The 20,693-nt window shown below is 45.1% G+C and overlaps 1 protein-coding gene across 3 annotated transcripts in view; it reads right to left on the bottom strand.

Moving 5' to 3' along the window:
- Positions 1-20,693, bottom strand: part of DCDC2 (doublecortin domain containing 2) — a 156,211-nt gene that overhangs the window by 21,669 nt on the left and 113,849 nt on the right. For all 3 annotated transcript variants that reach the window (XM_075125353.1, XM_075125354.1, XM_075125355.1), the window contains one exon: positions 10,890-10,990. In XM_075125353.1, coding sequence (XP_074981454.1) covers positions 10,890-10,990 — 101 coding nt within the window. The remainder of the gene's footprint in view (positions 1-10,889; positions 10,991-20,693) is intronic.

Raw genomic sequence — 20,693 nt, 5'->3', positions numbered from 1 at the left:
TTACCACCTCTCAATAATAAAATCACATACACCCATAAATCCAGGGCTGGAATCCTTGTCAAACAGCTTTAAAAAAAAATAATTGAGGGATGCCTCAGCTCCTACTTCCACTTCCTGGTTTAAAACTGGGGCTGGAGCCACCTGCTGGGGACACTGCCTAATTTAGAAGAACACAGCAGTAACTGCCAGCATCTCCTGGTTCCTATCTTTGGACACTTCAACAGTTAATTTGATATACTGCTTAGTTCCGACCGTTTTACCTCCTCTAAGAGTCCAGTGTGCGGGACAGACAGAAGAGCCAGATTCTTTCTGCTTATGGAAAGGAAAAAAAATAGGGGAGTTTTCCTTTACTGTTTTTAACAAAACATTGTATTAGTATGTTTTAAATATATTAAATAATAGCAGCATTACAATATGAAGAGGCCTTACCTAAACTCTTCTGTCAGAAAAAGTTAATAGTAATAATAATAATAGGGACATTTAAAACACCACCCTTGTGTTCACACATTAGATTAGTATTTCAAGTTTACCTGACGAAGCTCCTACTATTTTGTTCCCCATCACTGAGAAGATACCTTACTAGATAAACTGTTTTTCCCATCCCTTTGTCCAACTGATTTCATAGCATGTCCCCAGTGTGAAGCTGGAGAAAGCCTGTATTCCACACAAAGGCACCGTGCATTTTGTATTTGGAGCCTCCAGTCTTGGTTTGGAATGTAAAAAAAGAATATGTGCCGTTTAAGAGAAACACTGGTTTTTCCTACTTGATTTTCAATTACCACTGGCATCTAGCCTACAGTAAAATAAAAGGCAGCCATTTTAATGCACTCAGCTGGAAGTCAACATTTTGCAGCACAGTATATAAGCATGCATCTAGCTGATATCACACTACATTTAATCAATGGCTAATCTGGCATTTGTTCAACTGTATGCTATAAATGGTAAAACAGAGAAGAAGTAACAGCATCTTAACCACTTCATTTCTGGTGGCTGGAGAACATGGTGGTGTTATCTGAAGTGCCAGCATTCTAATGAAAAGTTGGCACATATATAGTAGTGTCCCAAGCATAGAGGACAGTACTGGTGGTGCATTTTGTCCCATATTCCTGGCACATAAGGCAACAGTGCTGCAGCCAAGGTTAACAGAAAAGCTTTTCAGCACAAAGTTGCTGTTGAAGATGATCAATAAAGGTCTAATCCTGCAAGGTGATGAGTGCTTCCAAGTGGTGCTGAATGCCTCAGTTTGGTTAGGTCTCAGATGCACCTAGCCCCTTGCAATATTGGCCCTAAGAGAATATATATATTGTTTGAAAGTTACAAAATATCCACCGATGTTAGAGCTTCTCAATCAGAGATGAAGAGTGGGGAGTGTGAATTTTGGGCTTTTTCCTTGGAAAGCATGAAATCAGAAGATTCTTCATGGGTGGGTATATGTGCGCGGGGGGAAAAAAAGGATACTTGTTATCAAATGTGATGCCAATTTCCAGCCCAAGTTGGTAGTGACTGAAAGGTGTTAGCATCTGATGGCTGTACGGTGATCTTTGCAAACGAGGTTAGTGGTCTCAGACAGTTCCTTGTGTTACAAAAGTCATCAGCATGATTAACACTTGTTGGCAACTTTGTTGGCAACCTCAGCAGACAGACCAAGTGCTAAACTGGCAACGCAGAATAAACTATTCTCTCATCCCAATAGAAGGCCACCATCAGGTTGTGCTGAGGCACACTGTCAGGGCTGTATACAGAAGCTTGCAGAGCTGCTGCTTGTGCTGTACCAGTATAGGGGATAAGTAAGACTTCAGTCTTCAGTGCTGTCAGGTCGGCACCTTTCACAAGCAATAAATTCAACATGAACATTAGAACAAGACAGTTCCTGATGACAGAATGCATTGCTGTCAAACACTCCAGAATGCCCACAGGAAGCCTCTGTGGAGGTCAGTAAATGGACTGATGATCTCACTAATTTACTATTAGCAAGCCAAGACCAAGACAGGATAATTCAGGCTGCCACAAGAAACACAGATGAACTAGACAGGACATGAGGTGTTGTTTTATCCTAACAGTAGTATCCACAGAGACCTAACTATCACAAAGGCTACTTCTCTCTCAACAATGATATTTGCAACCAACAGGGAGGCTGAGGCGGATGGTGGCCCAGGTGAAACTCTTGAGGTTGTGGCAGGGTATTTTCAGTGGAAGGACCCTGGCTGTGGAGTTCCTTACATCAGAGAGCAGGATAAACAAAACTCTTGCTACTTTTAGAGCCTAGTACAGAATTCATGCCTCTCAGAGAACTTTCCTCAGTTACAATGGCAGCAGGATAGTCCAGCAATGCTTCCACCAGAAAAAAATCACCAGGAGTGACCCCACTTACAAAAGCAGCACAAAACAAAGGAGGTGTGGCGAGTCTGGTCCTTTTTCTGATAGAAACGATGCTGTTCTTAATATTTTCTGTGGCAGCTAGGTATTTTGGTGCTACACATATTAACAATGCCTAGTCTGAAATTACTACACTATATAACATAAATCCTCCATTTATCTTCCCCAGAAACCTTAACCTTTTTATCCACTGTGTTTGAGAACTAATCAACAGGCCTAGTGTTTTTTTTATCTGAGTCAAACAAAATTTAGAAAATTAGCCTCTAGATAAGTAAGCACAAAAAACAACAAGCAGATCAGGTTTTCTGGCAGAGCTGGTTACATAACGATAACAATAAATATTCACAAATATATGTGTTAATAAGTGGTTTGATTTCATTCCACTACTGTTTGTAGGTTCATACTAATCATTATTCTTGGGCATTGAGATGACAATCAGATATTATTTAAAATGGTTGACTCCCAAAACATGCAGAGATAATTGTTGGTCTGAAACTCCTACCAAGTCCATGTTATTCATTATTCTCCAGCAAAGATTGGAAATACTATCTTAGGTGGCTAATCAAAGGAGGGCAAACATATCAAAGACAAACAGTTCCCATATGCTAAAAACTATGACTGTTGATTAACTCACACGATTAACTAAAAAAAATTAATCATGATTAATCACAGTTTTAATCGCACTGTTAAACAATAAAATACCAATTGAAATTTATTAAATATTTTGGACGTTTTTATACATTATAGTGATTTCAATTACAACACAGAATATAAATTGTACAGTACTCACTTTATATTATTTTTATTACAAATATTTGCACTGTACAAATGATAAAATAAATTGTATTTTTCAAATCACCTCATACAAGTACCGTAGTACAATCTCTTTACTGTGAAAGCGCAACTTACAAATGTACATTTTTTTTACATAACTGCACTCAAAAACGAAACAATGTAAAACTTTAGAGCCTAGAAGTCCACTCACTCCTACTTCTTGTTCAGCCAATCACTAAAAGAAACAAGTTTGTTTACATTTACGGGAGATAATGCTGCCCGCTTCTTATTTACAATGTCATCTGAAAGTGAGAACAGACATTCACATGGCACTTTTGTAGCCAGCGTTGCAAGGTATTTACATGCTAGATATTCTAAACATTCGTATGCTCCTTCATGCTTTGCCCACCATTCCAGGGGACATGCTTCCATGCTGATGATGCTCATTAAAAAAAAATATGTTAATTAAATTTGAGACTGAACTCCTTGGGGGACAATTGTATGTCTCCTGCTCTGTGTTTTACACACATTCCGCCATATATTTCATGTTATAGCAGTCTCGGACGATGACCCAACACATGTTGTTTGTTTTAAGAACACTTTCACTGCAGATCTGATAAAACACAAAGAAAGTACCAATGTGATATTTCTAAAGATAGCTACAGCACTCGACCTAATATTTAAGACTCTGAAGTGCCTTCCAAAATCTGAGAGGGACAAGGTGTGGAGCATGCTTTCAGAAGTCTTAAAAGAGCATCATTCCAATGCGGAAACTACAGAATCCAAACCACCAAAAAAGAAAATCAACCTTCTGCCGTTGACATCTGACTCAGACGATGAAAATGAACATGCGTCAGTCTGCACTGCTTTGGATCGTTATCGAGCAGAACCCACCATCAGCATGGATGCATGTCCTCTGAAATGGTGGTTGAAGCATGAAGGGACATATGAATCTTTAGTGCATCTGGCACATAAATATCTTGCAACGCTGGCTATAACAGTGCCATGAGAATGTCTGTTCTCATTTTCAGGTGACATTGTAAACAAGAAGCGGGCAGCATTACGTCCTGTAAATGTAAACAAACTTGTTTGTCTGGGCGATTGGCTGAACAAGAAGTAGGACTGAGTAGTCATAGAATCATAGAATATCAGGGTTGGAAGGGACCTCAGGAGGTCATCTAGTCCAACCCCCTGCTCAAAGCAGGACCGATCCCCAATTAAATCATCCCGGACAGGGCTTTGTCAAGCCTGATCTTAAAAACTTGTCTTGTAAGTCTTGTAAGCTGTAAAGTTTTACATTGTTTTATTTTTGAATGCAGGTTTTTTGTACATAATTCTACATTTGTACACTCAACTTTTATGATTATTTACTACAGTACCTGTATTAGGTGAACTGAAAAATACTGTTTCTTTTATTTTCACTGTACAAATATTTATAATAAAAATAAATATAAAGTGAGCACTGTACTCTTTGTATTCTGTGTTGTAATTGAAATCAATCTAGTTGAAAATGTGGAAAACATACAAATATTTATATAAATAGTATTATCTATTATTGTTTAACAGTGTGATTAACCACGATTAATTTTTTTAATCACTTGACAGCCCTACTAAAAACTATTTGTCCACACTTTTGGCAAATACTTATACATACATGAGAAGTAAATCAGGACTGGCTCATGAGTAATTCATAAACAGGGAAGGGATATGTTTGCAGCAAAGAGTTTCACCAGGTCTATTCTCTACTTCAGGGACATAAAGATCTACTTACTTGCAGAGCTGGCTCAAGACATAAAATTTTAATTTTAAAAAAACACGAGGTGGATACCATGCTTTTCCAAACTAGGTAAAAGGAAATAGTGCCTATAAAACATAACGAGCTCTGCCAATTTCATAAAACTCTACTTAGGAAACAGTGGGACAACTAAATATCATGTTTTCCACTTCAGTTCCAGCACTGTACGTACAGATTTAACAAAATCAAATAGACATGAGCCTATTTTGCCATTCAGAGGCAATCTAATGTGGTGCAAGACTGCAAGAATCCTGGCCCTGATTCTGGACAGTGATCTAGCCCCTTTACATTGCTCCGCTGGCACAGAGGGACCAGAACCCAGGTGGATCTATGCACTAGGGCAGGGGTTGGCAACCTGTGGCACACGTGCCAAAGGCGGCATGCAAGCCGATTTTTACTGGCATACTGCTTCCAGCCGGGGTCCCCAGCTGGCAGCGGGCTGAGTGGGACTGGTGGCCAGGACCCCAGCTAGCAGGAGCCGATGGAATTCCAGACTGCCAGCAGGTGAGCCGCTGCCAGTCTGGGCGTCTGTCCACCACCCTACTCAGCCCACAGACGGTCTGGAGTTCCAGCCACTGGTCCCGCTCAGCCTGCTGCCGGACTGAGTGAACGGAACCCCAGGCCAGCAGCAGGCTGAGCAGGGCCGGTGATCGAGACCCTGGCTGGCAGAAGCCGGCGGACGGAACCCCAGAGCGGCAGCGGGCTGAGCCGCTCAGCCCACTGCCGGTCTGGAGTTCCAGCCGCCGGCCCCTTGCTAGTCGGGGTCCCAGCCACCAGCCCCGCTCAACCCGGTGCCGGCCTGGGTGAACAGAACCCCCGGCCAGCCACGGGCCCCTTGCCAGCTGGGGTCCCGGCCATCGGCCCCGCTCAGCCTGCTGCCGGCCTGGGGTACCGGCAGCCAGCCCAAGGCTCTGCTCCTGGCCTAGGCCCAGAGTTCTGCAGCCGCCCCCAGCTGTGGCCCACTGACCCCAGCCTAGGGCAGTGAGGGGTGCAGACAGGGGCAATAGGGGGCACAGTTCAGCACCCCCATCTTAAATTTTTTTCCAGGCCACTGGGATATTTTTAAATCCTGGTTTGCTGCTTATATCAGACCACGTTTGACCTTGTGCGTGTCCTCTGTCGCCATTTCTTTTCCCACTGAGAGTTGAGGGGAACATTTGACAAAACGGCAGCTCCTAGGAAAGCAAAGTTAGATGTCCATTCATTTCAGCCTTCTTGGACAGACACATTTGGATTTATTCAAAAGAAGGACCGTGCAATTTGTGCTTTTTGTTGTGAAAGTGTTGTTTGTCACACATCAAGTGTTCAACGACATTTTGAAACGAAGCACGAGAAAACCTTTCTTGAGGAAGTAGACAAGACTGAATCAATCAAGAAGGCAGTAGCAGGATATGAGAAGCAAAGCAGTGTTTTTAAAAGCTTAAGTGTAAGTAAAAATCAAGCTACAGAAGGAAGTTACAAGATTGCACAGTGCATTGCAAAAAAACGGAAAGCCGTTTACAGATGGGGAATATATAAAAGAAGTTTTTCTCAGCAGTTCGGAGATTTTGTTCAATGATTTGCCAAATAAAGATTCGATCATATCTAGAATAAAAAAGCTGCCTGTCTCTGCCAGAACAGTTGCAAGACGCATAAGCGAAATGGCAGAAAACATTAAGGAAAAGCAGACGACTGCATTAAAAGACACAGCAGTGTTTAGCGTTGCAGTTGATGAGAGCATGGATATAAACGACATTCCACGTTCAGCAGTTGTTGTGAGATATTGTGCTTCCGATGAAATCCAAGAGGAACTTTGTTGCCTAAAACCCCTGCATGGCACAACAAAGGAGGAAGATATAGTGGAAAGTTTTGTTAACCACTTTGAAGAATGAGGAGTTGACATCAGAAAAATATTTTGTGTGACAACAGATGGTGCTCCTGCCATGGTCGAAAAACAGAATGGATTTGTAAAGATACCTGAAGATCAAATTGGCTGTCCGACTGTCAAATTTCACTGTATCATCCATCAAGAAAAGTGCCTGTGTGCTAAAATTTCTAATTCAGAGCTTAATAATGTGATGAATACAACCGTGTGAATTGTGAATTTCCTTGTTGCTCGATCTTCTTTGACTCACAGACAGTTTCAAGCACTGCTAGAAGTAATGGACAGTGCTTATAACGACATTCCACTTCACAGCAACATTCGGTAGCTAAGTTGTGGCAAGGATTTGGTGTGCTTTGTAAACTGTTTTGAAGCAATCAAGGCCTTTTTGCAGGAAAAAGAACAAAACTACCCCAAACTGGATGATGACAAATGGCTGTGTAAACTCATGCTTCTAATTGACATCAACACTCACCTAAATGAACTTAACCTTTGTCTCCAGGGTGAGGGCAAACAATTCTGGATCTTTATGAAGCTTGGAAGGCATTTGTTGTAAAACTAGCAGTTTTTTCTCGGGATAATCAAACTTCTACTTTCTGCTACTTCCAACACATAAAAGAGCTTTCAACACGTTGCACTGTCAGTGTCGATGAGATTGGAATGTACATGCAAGAACTGGAATCAGAATTTTCTGACAGATTTCAAGATTTCCAGCAATTTGGCCCAATGCTTTCTTTTCTAATTAAACCTGAAAAGTTCAAGTGACTTGGATTCGTCTGTATTTCAGTGGATGGGTGTTGAAGATTTCAAAAAGCAGCTCATTCAGTTAAAAAGCTCAGAATTGTGGGCATCAAAGTTTGTAGATCTGCGGAGTGCATTTGAAACTACCAAGAGAGATCATGGGCCTCTATTCTGACCTGCTGGACGTCCCTGCCACTGAAATGTAACTGTTTGAAGAAAATTGCGTTTGCAATGCTTTCAGCATTTGGATCCACAAAGCTGTGCGAACAGGTATTTTCGCACATGAAATCTGTCCTCAGTCCCTCTTGGTTAACAACTGATCACTCAGAAGCTTGTTTGCAGCTTAAAGTATCCAAATACGTGCCAGACAGTGGAAAACTCAGCAAGGAAAAGCAAGGGCAAGAATCACACTAAACCAGTGGTTCTTAACCTTTACTGCAGCCTGCACCCCTTTGGTTTTCAAAATATGTTCTCGCACCCCTTATCAAAAATTACACTACAATTAGCTTAAAAACTGAAAAACTTTGTTTGTATATTACAGTAATCGTTAACAAATGTATAATGTTAATAAATACATAGGTTTGATGAAACCAAGTAGTTGCACTTATGTGCCTGTGCTTAATTTGTGTTTTCGATGATTTACCTTCTAAAAAAATCTCACATTTCTCGCACCCCCAGAAAGGGCATCTCACACCCCCAGAGGGTGCGTGCACCCCAGGTGAAGAACCACTGCACTAAACTAATAAGATCTGCATTTTAATTTAATTTTAAATGAAGCTTCTTAAACATTTTAAAAACCTTGTTTACTTTACATACAACAATAGTTTAGTTATATAATACAGACTTATAGAGAGAGACCTTCTAAAAAATGTTAAAATGTATAACTGGCACGCAAGGCCGTCCCTAGCTATTTTGGTGCCCTACGCAGCCCCCCGTGGGGGGGGTGTGTGCTGTGGGGTCCCAGGCCTCCATGGGCGGGAGTGGGGGCGGCTGGCCCTAGGCCTCCATAAGGGGGACTGTGTGGGGCCCCGCCCCAGGCCTCCACGGGGAGGGGATGGGGGGCTGGCCCCAGGCCTCCGTGAGGGACAGGGGCTGGAAGCTTCCTGCGTGAATTGGAACGACCCCGCCCCAGCCTGCTCCGCTCTCTGGCTCCCAGCCGTGCTGCCAGCAAGGGCTGGGGGGGTGGTTCCCCCCTTCCCCCCAAGCCTGGGAGCCAGGGGAGCGAAGCAGGCTGGGGCCGGGTCACTCCACTTCCCGCAGGAAGCGGCTAGCCCCCATCCCCCACGGAGGCCTGGGGCCAGCCCCCACTCTCCTGCCTGCAGAGGCCTGAGGCCCCAGGCTGCTCTGCTCTCCTGGCTCCCGGGCTTGGGGCGAGGGGGAACCGCCCCCCCCAGCACTCGCCAGCGGCACGGCTGGGAGCCAGGGGAGCGGAGCAGGCTGGAGCCGGGTCGCTCCACTTACCGGTGAGTGCATGCCCAACCGCTTCTGGAGTCCTCAGGGGAGTGGGGGCGGGGCGAGGGCGGGAAGAGGCGGGGCTCGAGCAGAACAGGGGCGGGAGCCTGGGGAAGAGCCGGAGCAGAGGCTGGAGCAGCACGCAGCTGCACAGGGCACCAGGAAATTTGGGCACCAAATTTCCTGGTGCTCTACACAGCTACATGCTTTGTGTATGGGTAAGGACGGCCCTGCTGGCACGCGAAACCTTAAATTAGAGTGAATAAATGAAGACTCAGCCCACCACTTCTGAAAGGTTGCCAACCCCTGCAGTAGGGAATCCTTCTGACAGAGCAGGGCTCCACCTACTGGCATAAGGCTGAGTGGAGCAGCCCAGTTCTGCCTTTCTTCAGCAATATGGGGGAAAGGATTATTGCTGGAACATACTATGCTTTGGACAGTCTGCGCTAGTGGTCCATAGGTGTCTTAATCAAGATCGCTGTAATGTACAGCAACCTCGGCAGTTTTTGTGGGTGAGCCAGGGGAGTAGATTTGGGATTTTAGGGAAGGATTGAAGTGTTACGTTAAGAAAGAGTAATAGCGGGAGAGGTGAGGGCTTAAGAAAGGGGGAGGGGAGAGAGAGTGAAAACATGAGGAAGGAGGAAGAGAACACAATGCAGGGAAAAATGAAGAAGATGAAGGAAGAGAAAAAGGATACCCAGACATGCAAGAGAAAGAAAAGTGGGGCTAAGGAAGGGAAAAGAGAAAGAACAAATGCAAGGGAGACATCAATTACAATTTTAAAAAAGTAGAATGTTAAAGTATTATACAACAGTGATTGCTTTGTCTTTTGAAGTATACCAGATGGTACCAAATGGCAGGTACTTCCCAAGAAGCTTTCTGGGGTGGGTGGGTGGAGACCAGCAGATCCCCTTTATTCACCCTTCCTCAGTCTTAGTAAACTACTGATGTTTTCTAGGCATCTTGAGGGATGGTCTACACTTTAAAAGTCTTTTTTGCTGGTAAAGCTTATTCTCTTTGGGAACTAGTTTAAGCTATGCCAGGAAAACAACCCTTTCCAGTATCAGCAGCTTCTCTGCTAGTGGGGCTGCTTGTAAAACTCTACCAGTACCGCTATTCGGGCAAACCCTTTCAAATGTAGACAAGGCGCAAATAAGCGGGGTGAGGGCATGGTTACTGGAAACAATGCTGTACACTTCACCTCAGGACACAGGCTTCTTTTTACAGTAAACATCCTCTGAAGACTTGGGGGGTATTTGAGTAGATTTTGGGAGTGCAAGGACTTTGCACTGATACATAGGAAACTGTGATGGGGCGGTGTGCCCTCTTAAGGGCAGTGGTACCTAATGGTCAACCCATCCCACCATGTGATTTGGCCCAGTAAGGTTTTAAAGGGCCTATACATATATGAGAGGCCTAGGGGTTATTGATAGAGAAGACAGTCAGGGGTGGGGTTGTCTCCTGAACCATGATGAAGAGCTGACTTGGACTCTTATAGGGACCCAGAGTGGGGTGACCTGGGGTTACTAACAGGGTAAGTCACCTTTTACAGAAAGACTTAATAAATCAGACCCCACAAAGAGGTGTGGGGGTTGGGTTTTGAACCAACCTAAGTCTGGTAATTGGTTAAAAGAACATGTGCAGGCACGGAAACAAGAGAGCATGCTGGAGAGGCCTATCTCTTGACAGAAACAAATAACTGGAACTCAGAAAGCATTCAAGGAAAGGGAATGTATTCAAAAGCAGTGCAATCTTATATACAATGCTGTACCAATGAACGTTACAAATGAACCCTGTAAAAAAAATGCAGCCGGCATCAAGGGAAGTGACAAAAGAAAAACACAAGATTTGTTTTCCACATTAGTCATTCGTTCAAAGCTTAAAGATTACCTGATCCACTGGAACCTCTACCTGAGTGTCTTCATCTTCCTGGATTTCTGCTGCCCCCCACATTTCAGACCGTTTTTCACCAGCTTTGTAAATACCTTCATCTACAACCAGAAAGAAATACTGAGTAGACGTAAAGACCAATTGTGACACTGTGTGGCGCAACAACTGAACTGCACCTAAATTCTGCTTCTAAGAATAGCTTTCAAAGCTCACATACCATTTCCAGAGTAAATCTTTTAATGGATTTTAAATGTCTCATTATGTTCAATTTTGTTTCCTTTGTTTCTAATTACAGTTATACTCATGCTACATTATGTAGCGGAGGAAGGATAAAGAGAGATAGACCTGAACAAACACCCTGGATCTGAACTCCCCTGAACTCTGGGGAAGCTCAGAGGTGAACCTGATCTTTACAACACAGACCTATCACACGACATATTAACAATAGGATATGCATATAGATTTAAAATTATGATATTAGCTCATGATACATGAGCTAATAAAATTTTCATTGCTAAGGAAAACATCACAAGCTCAGAAGAAAAAATAAATGTGGTGAATTATTGTAGCTGTGATGTTACAATTTAGGATTTACAAAGATAACCAGGGGAATCAACTGCAGTTCCCCGTTCAGAGCCTGAACAATAGAAGAAACTCTACATTTCTGTTTTGCAAGGGCACTGGGAAGCCACAGAGAGCCTGCCCAGGACCGTGGAGAGGGTTGTGTCAGCTCAGCAAGACTAATAGGTCCGCAATCAGATAGTCGATTCCCAACCTTATTCTAGTTCACACCGGTTTTACACTGGTCTTCATTTTATTTGATTCATTTGTTCTTGTACTCTGCAAGTAACTTCCAAATGCCTTAGCCAGGCACATTTTTTGTACAAGAAAGCTGAGGAGGAAAAAGTAGAATGACAGATATAGTCTGTATCCTCAAAGAGTAATAAGGGTTTAAAAAAAAGAAAACACAGTTACTTACTTTTCGTAACTGTTGTTCTTCGAGATGTGTTGCTCATACCCATTCCGTGCTAGGTGTGTACATGCCACATGCGCTGTTGCCAGCGATTTTTCCCTTACTGATATCTGTTGGGCTGCATGTGTATGCGCCAATATAAGAAGCACCAATGGCCCTATGCCATCTCAGTTCCTTCTTGCCATTCAACTCCGACAGAGGGGGAGGAGAGTGGGTCATGGAACGGACAGAACCAACGCATCTCAAAGAACAAGAGTTTTTAAAGGTAGGTAACCGTTTTTTCTTCTTTGAATGCTTGCTCATGTCCATTCCATGCTAGGTGACTCACATGCGGTACCCCAGGAAGTGGACTCAAAGTTAATGAATGTGCTGACTGCAACACTCTTCTCCCAAAACTGGCATCGTCTTGGGCCAGGGGCTCCAGAAAAGGCACCAGAAAAGGGCCTGGCTCATCCACTTTTCATCATGGTCCTGGCCCCCTGTGCCTCCTCTTCATCCCCAAAGCTGGAACCTGGCCCAGGGAGCTGTAGGGAGCTGCAGGCCTTCCACCTGCCCAGGGCAGTGGGGTGGTAAGAGCAGCCCCCAGCCTGTGTCCCCGCCACTCGGACCCCCCATCCAGGGCAGGTATAGGGTCCGTGGCTCCCCACTGCTGCCCAGGCAGCTCTTACCATGGCCCAGTTGTGGCTCTTTGGCCCCTGAAGACCCACCTCCAGGCTACCCTGGAAGCCAGAGCCAGGTCAGGCTAACATCAGCATGGGCAACTGTGGAGAGCCATGGACCCTCCACCTGCCCTGGGTGGTAGGCCAGCAGGGCGGAGACACAGGCCAGGGGCTGCTCTCAGGCCTTTCCACCCCAGGCAAGTGGAGGGGCCCAAGAGACCTTGTGCCCCCCCACTTTTGGGAAGAATCCTACCTTGGGCCTGTTGGGTGATGGTGTAGTGGGACGTGAAGGTATGAACTAATGACCAGGTTGCAGGCTCTGCAGATGTTCTGGATTGGTACCTGTGCGAGGAATGCTGCTGATGAAGCCTGGGCTCTTGTGGAATGAACTGTCACGATGGCTGGAGGCAGGATGTTCACCTGCTCATAGCAAGCCAGAATACAGGCAGTTACCCAGGACAAGAGATTTTTTGGGTTACCACAGGTAGCCCTCTCATTCTTTGTTATTGCTGCAAAGAGCTGTGTGGATTTCCAGAAGGGCTTAGTCCTCTCAATACAAAAGGCAAGGGCCTGCCTAATGTCCAATGTATGAAGCCGTCGTACCTCAGAGCTTTTGGGAAGAAGACAGGTAGCAAAATGACCTTGTTGTTGTGGAATTGTGCCATCACCCTTGGCAGGAAGCTGGATGGGGGTGCAGTTGAACCTTGTCCCTGAAGAACAATGTGTAAGGTGATTCTGACATAAGGGCCTTGATCTGAGTGATCCTTCTGACTGAGGTGATTGACAACAGGAAGGCAACTTTCCAGGAGAGAAATAGTAGGAAGCATGATGCCAACAGCTTGAATGGAGGCCCCTAAGTCTCGACAGGACCAGGTTTAAGTTCCATGGTGGGTAGGTCAGTTCGCAAACCAGAGGATACAGTCTTTCCAACCCCTTGAGAAACTGGGCTGTCGTGTCGTGAGAGAAAAATGATCTGCCATTCTCTGGGGAGTGGAAGGCTGAGACGGCAACCAAATGAACCTTAATAGATGAGAGTGCTAGACCCTGGTGCTTTAGGTTGAGCAAACAGTCCAAGATAGACTGAAGAGAAGATAGAGATGAAGAGAGATCCCGTTGGGAGGCCCACCAAGTGAAATGTTTCCACTTGGCCAAGTAAGTAGTCCTGGTGGAAGGCTTTCTACTACCTAGAAAGAACTGTGGAACCTGTTCCAAGCAAGCCTGTTCTTCAGGGTTCAGCTATGCAGCATCCATGCAGTTAGGTGCAGGGAGGGAAGGTTCGGGTGAAGCAACCGGCTGTACTCTTGTGAAATCAAGTCTGGGCGAAGCGGAGCTGCCACCAAGACGTCCAGAATTGTGCCAGATCAATGCTGGCGAGGTCACACTACTGCTATCAGGATAATTCTTGCCTTGTCCCATTTGATTTTCAGAAGAACCTTGTGAACCAAGAGGATCGGAGGAAGGTGTACAGTAGGCAGCAGTGGCACCAGAATCAGGGGAAGGGGGCTCAGGACCCTCCCACTTTTAGAAAGTAGGGTGGCCTGGCACATCTACTTTTTGCAGGGGTGGACCCTGCCCCCTTCCTCTCCTCCTCTTCTCCCCCAGGCCCCACCTCCAGCATGGAGCCCAGCCAGGGAGCCCGGGCAGCTCTGGGGAGCTGTGGCAGACACTCTACCTGTCCATGGTTCAGGGGGGCTGAGAGCAGCCCCAGCCCGTATCCCCATCTGGCCAAGAGCAGGTGGAGGGTCCGCAAATCCGTGCAGACTCCCCAGAGCTGTGCGTGTGCCTGAAGTTCGCTGCAGACACCACCAAGGACTCCCAGGGTGGGGTAGGGGAGCAAGTACAGGTAATCAAATCTGCTTTCCTGGTACATCATACTTTCTCTGTCCTCTCTGAAGCGGGGGTCAGAGAAGAAGAGGTTTGCCAGAGGGCCTTGACTGGCTCCATTACCACCTCATTGATGGGCAGGGCCACCTTGGATGGAGCTGCTGCATCCAAGATATCAATAAGGCTGTATGATGTCTCTTTGAGCTCCTCCATCTGCAAGCCCAGGTTTGAAGCGGCCCGCTTCAGAAGGTCCTGAAATCATCCTGGGCTGGGACCTGCAACAGCCTCATCTGGGGAGGATGAGGAGAAGGCTTGCACCAGAGAAGGGGTTCCTTCCGTTTCCTCAAATACGTCCCCTAGAGGCATCTCTTGGACTTCGGCACTGGGGTCAGTACCAGAGTCGGGGTCCGATGCTGAGCAGAAAGGAGCAGTAGCCCATCTCTCGGAAACCACCAAGTGGGAGGAAGGCCCCAGTACTGGGGGAAACCCCCAGGGATTTAGTAGGGCCACTGCATCGACAGTGACCCGCTGGCCAGGTACCTGCTGTGGGACTGGCTCTGAAGCTCGGGGGGGCATAGGCTGGGTACCGATGGTGGGCTTTTGGCGGTACATCATAGGGTTCCCCTTCGGACTCCGAAGAGGATTCCTCTCTCGGCAACCATGGTGGAGTGGTAACAGTTTCCACCTCTATATGGTGCCAGAATTACAGGGAACAGTGGCATGGCCAAGGATTGGGATGCTGAGATCATGTGGGGCTGGCACCTAGATGATGCCAGGGGGCCTGGTGCCGGGAAGGCACCTGACACACTCTGTTCCCTCCTGCTTCCAGATGCCAGAGCTGGTAGGTGCCCCATTGGGATTGGAGGGACCAGAAGAGAGAGAGACTCCAGGGTTGATGGCACCGTCAGTCTGCTGGTACCATGGTGGTTTCATGGTCTGAAGTCCCGACAGATTTGTCAGAGCAAGAAAGGGTCTTCCAGCAACAATCCCAGGCTGTACGAAGGGACTGAGAGGATGCGGGCTGGCAGCACCCCTTATACCGGTGCATATGCACGCAGCTCCACAGGGTGCTAGAGTCGGCCCAAGAGATATCACTAAGGGAAAAAACTCTGGCAACAGTGCACATGGTGCACACACACCTAGCCTGGAATGGACATGAGCAAGCACTCGAAGGAGAATGATGGGTACCAGCATTCAAAACCAGTGGGGAAAGGTTTGCTCTGCAACTTTCTGATGAGCTATGCGAGACTGATAGATATCCATTTCTGATATCCCCAAGTGTTGATTGTACCAGCAGTGAGCATTGATATCACACGTAGGAAGAATTTCCCATGATCGTGTCATAGCAGCATGTCCACCAGTGGAGCACAAGTACAGAAGTGCTGTGATAATGGACTGAAATCAAAATCACGTGTGTAAAGAGCATGCTTGTAGTAATGAGAGATTTTAACTACACAGGCATAAAGTAGGGCACACTAAGTTAAGAGAACACATCAATAAATATTGAGTGAAATCCAGTAGATCTACTGGAGAAATTTAAAGTGTGTATAGGTATCTACATCACCAATCAGTAAATAAAAAAATAATAAAAAAACCAAACAGTGGAGTATGTCAGGTACAAATATCAGTTAGAAAGGAAAATGGAAGTGTTAGAGAATAACAGTTTTAGATGTGCACGTGCACACACACTCTACAGAAGGCTGCCTATTGATACACTAAAGGCACCTTTGACACAACCTAAAAGTGCCCCTATGCAAAACAACATTCCAACCTAACTCAAGTACAGCAATACCATTCAATATGGCCCGTAACCAGCAACCCAAGTAAATACAAAGCTAAAACCATCCCTCTTCTCCAACAATTCACCACCCTTACTATTCGGCTCCATTGTCAAGTGCCTAGGGGGGAAGGAGGGAAGACGAGCTTTGCAGCATGCCCTGACGGTCATCAGATTCAGACCCTTTTTTGGCTAAGGTGTGGCAAGGAGCAAATTTCAAAGCAGGAGGGCCCTCACAGAAAACGTCCTTTCAGCAGCCTTATTTATACCAACTCTGCTTCTGTGCAAGTGTCTCTGTTGATCTCAGCTGTGATAGCACGGCATGTGGAGAGAGTATAATATAAAAAGAAAAGCACAGTTAGAGAGTGAAAAAGGAATTTTCTGCATCGGGAACTCACCAGCTGGAAAGGGCTGCTCCATTTCATTCGCCTAGATACGAGTAGCTCTGCCTCCAAAGGATTTGTGCTTAGCTCTCCTATCTTGCAATCCACCTTCTAACCCTGGGTGACAGTTTCCTTAGTAGGTACTTCCAGACTAAATTGATTCATTTCTGAATGTACAACTTAGACATAATACCTCAGGTGGGTCTTCTAGATTCATATACAGTGACCCATAATTTCCACACCAGCAGAAAAATTGCTAGCCTGAGCTCCCATTCCCATATAACATCTGCTAGGTTAGTTTAGCAGTTAAGCAACTGATCTTAATTGGCAGAGGGTGCTATTTCACCCAGTTCTTTGGCGCTGCTGCTTCTTGAGCTAGCCTTGTGCTCCTGGTGCTTCTTTGCTTGTTGATGTAAGAGACTACAGTCATGTTGTCTAGATGAATTGGGAGATATATCTGTTTCTTGAAGGCCAGTTGGGTGACCCTCTCAGCCCAGAGCTTCCCTGAAGAGCTGTCCCTTAAGTAGACTGATGAAGTAACTTCACTTGTTTGGACCAGGTTTCTTGAACTACAAAGTCACTCCCCATCTCAGAGGCTGGTATTTAGTATAAACGTTATTCCTTACAGGTCCTGCAATAACATCCCTCTCTTCTGGCACACAGTCTTCCAACCAAAACACACATTGTCTGGCCTGTGGAGACAGAATGATCCTTGCTTGTAGGCCACTGTCCCTCAGCTTCCACTGAGCCAACAGAAGATGCAGAAAGAGTATGTACATGTTCCTGTCCCTCTGGTCAATAGCAGCACAGCAGAGAATCCTGCCTTGATTTCCCTCCACCTGGAGTGTAAACAAGCCCAGACCAGCTTGAGATATTAGAGAGCATCCTCCACAGAGGGTCTCCTTTATTTACCAGAAAGTCTTTAACTGAACAACCTCACACAGACATACACAACACCTTTCTACCTCAGCTTCCTGGCTGAGGGGCTCAGTCAGTCCCAGTCTATATGTCACTTGTCTTGAGTTGAGTATTTGCCTCTGTCCAGTAGCTCTGTCTGGTTGCTGTTGTCTCTGAACTCCTGATGCTGTCTGGATGGAGTTTTCCTCTGATGTCCAGGTCCGTGAAGGTCTCTCAAAAGGCTGTTCCAAACACCAGGAAGAGTTTTCTGGCCTCTTTGCCCATTGTGAATTCTCTCCTCCCTTGAAGCAGTTCTTCCAGGCTCCCTGGCCTGGTAGGCTCACCAGGAGCTTTCTGTTTCCAGGATCCCCCTTTAGGTTCTCTGCCCTAGAAGCATCATTTCTGTTTGGCTCATATTCCACCTACCTCCATCTCCTTACGCTGGGAGCACAGCTTCCACTTAATTCGAGTGCGCACTCTCGCTCTCTCTCTCTCTCCCTCTCCAAACAGCACAGCTTTTGTCTGGTTCGGACTCTCTGGGAGCTCCAATCTGCTGGAGCTTCCTTTCTCTTCTGAAGTCTCTCTCTCTCTCTAACTGAGGTCCTTAGCCTTTTATCATGCCCAGGTGCTTCCCTGCCTAATTAAATGCCTCCAGTTACTCAGTGATTTAACAACTCCCAGATTGTCCCAATCTCTCTTCTGGAGCCTGTCTGAGGTAGGCTGGGCCTCTGATGCCTTCAGAGGGACAGCTACCCTCTGACACACTCGTAAGTGATGGTGCCACAAGTACCACAATGCTGTTAAAAGTGCTGGAATGGCATTTCCGAGCATTCCGGCACAACTTGAACTCTGTTTCTGGCCCAGGGAACCGTATCTGGGAAAGCTGTAATTCTCCCCAAGGGCTGAAGACTCTGCTGGATTGAATGCGCTTGATCCCGTCCAAAGCTGCCAGACCTCTTGATGACTGGACTATAGTAGCATTACCCCACAGCTGCCAGTAGTGGAACTGTATGACTCGTTGCAACAAAGGGACATTTTAGATTTAAAAAAAGGTAGTGTAAAAACTTCAGAGGAATTGTGGCACTCAGTACATCTGAAAACCAGACCCATAAGACAGTGGTTCTCAACCTTTCCAGACTACTGTATCCCTTTCAGGAGCCTGATTTGTCTTGCCTACCCCAAGTTTCACCTCACTTAAAATCTATTTGCTTACAAAATCAGAGATAAAAATACAAAAGTGTCACAGCACACTACTACTGAAAAATTGCTTACTTTCTCATTTTTATCATATAATAATAAAATGAATTGCAGCCACCAGGTTGAGAAACACTGATGTAATATATAGAGCAGTATAAACAGGTCATCATCTGTATGAAATTTTAGTTTGTACTGACTTTGCTAATGCTTTTTATGTTGCCTGTTGTAAAACTAGGTAAATATCTAGATGAGTTGATGTACCACATGGAAGACCTCCAGACGTAGACATACCCCTGGTTGAGAACCACTGCCATAGGGCCCAGGATCATTGCTATTGAAGAAAAAGACACATTAGATCATGTCTGTCCCCCTGCAATGACTGGCTCTCATTAAAGGACATATCAGATATTAGAATGATACTGCACTTGGTTATGTATATTTCATAAAACCCAGTGGGGCTCAACTCTCAAGCAGGAAAAGTGTACACTCAGGGCAGATGAGAAGCAAAGGTGTAGGGGGAAGGAGGGGCATGAATGTGTCTTTCCACAACCTTGATCCTCAGCCCGTTGGAGCTGAAATGACTACCTGTGAAACTTACGGCAGCTTCAGGACTCCTCTAAATCACACTGCCTGCAGCCAGCAGCCACAGTAGCCCAGGACCTGTCAGGAAGTCTACCCCGTTTCTCCCTGCACTCTGCTGGCTATGCTGGCTTTGCACCACCTGAGGATTCACCTGTGACAAGGGGAACCCTCAACTACCCCAACAGGGACACTCCAACTGCTTTGGGCTGCCAACTAAACCCTAAAGAGGGAAAATGTAGATATAAATTAGTAACAAATGTCCTAGAAAAACTATAGCTATCTCAAAATATTCTGAGACATAATTCACCAAGGATATTTTTGCACCGTCTAAACAAAAGGATGTTCATAACACAGTGCAGATATGCCATTTAATAAATGGGGATACATTTATCCTGTGGAAAGAACCCCAGGAACTGCATATTTGGAACCTCTGAGCAAAACAGAAGAGCTGAAATGCTAAGACACTTTCCTGCTTGATGCGGTTCAGTATTTCAGTTTAGCCTGACAGGAATCCTTTTGTACACTTTGCTAAACAAGAACATTTCATGCATGGTAAATGAGTTACACATTCAAATAACTGGTAAGAAATCTATATATTTTAAATAATTAAGCATGGCAATTAATGCCTCTTGTATAAGCTCCTTTCCTAACCAGCAATAACTATAAAAAATTTATTGTAGCACAAATTATAACATTATACACAGCCATTTAATGCACTTCAGATTTGAAACTGATTGAAGTTTAGCAGTAGGGATAAAAAAAAGTCATTGTAACAGTGGCCTGCCCTGAATATTTTATGGAAATCAGAGGCATTTATTAACTGTAAGCTCTGTATATAAGCAAGAAAGTTAATATGACTATAAAAAAATTAATGTGAATTACCAGACTCTGCCTTATAAAATGCTAAGTCAAATTAAAAACAAAATGTAAAAAATCTGTGGCTCATTAAATCTCAGATTGCTATGAGAGATGGAGAGGACCTAGGATTCTATGCCAGTCGATGACAATTTTCTTTTTGAAAAAATCTCCAGGCTGCATTGTCGTGGAAGATCCATGATTTTTCCTTTAAATGGGTTTGGTGGTAGTTCATTATGTGAAGGGAGAAGGAATTAAACAGAAATTAGTGGCAGGGAACCTGAATATAAAAAATACTTTTCTTCATCTCATGCTAATGGTCGACAGGATCAAGCTTTTAAACATTTAGTTGCTTGCTTCAGAATGTACTGAATTCCTAATAAGAATTCACTCAGCTATAGATTGCTGACATCAGACTATCTCAATGGAAATTGCAAAAGGTGCTTACAGAAGGCTGACCTTGTATGAAGCAGTCTCCTTTATTGATAGGAATGCAGTGAATGCTAGAGCAGAGAAAATGGTGCTTCACTTGTATGCAATAGTTCGTTCTGAAAGGATTACGTTATTTATCTTACAGTTCGGGCTACAAAAAGAATGGGTGTGATATTTTGGACTTGTTTCCCCCTCCTCCCCCGCCACTTTCTTTAAACATTCCCC

This window comes from Caretta caretta, chromosome 2, assembly GCF_965140235.1.
Source record: "Caretta caretta isolate rCarCar2 chromosome 2, rCarCar1.hap1, whole genome shotgun sequence".
In the NCBI taxonomy this organism is placed as follows: Eukaryota; Metazoa; Chordata; order Testudines; family Cheloniidae; genus Caretta; species Caretta caretta.
Note: the sequence above shows the minus strand (reverse complement) of the source record. Positions and strands in the feature narration are given on the sequence as shown.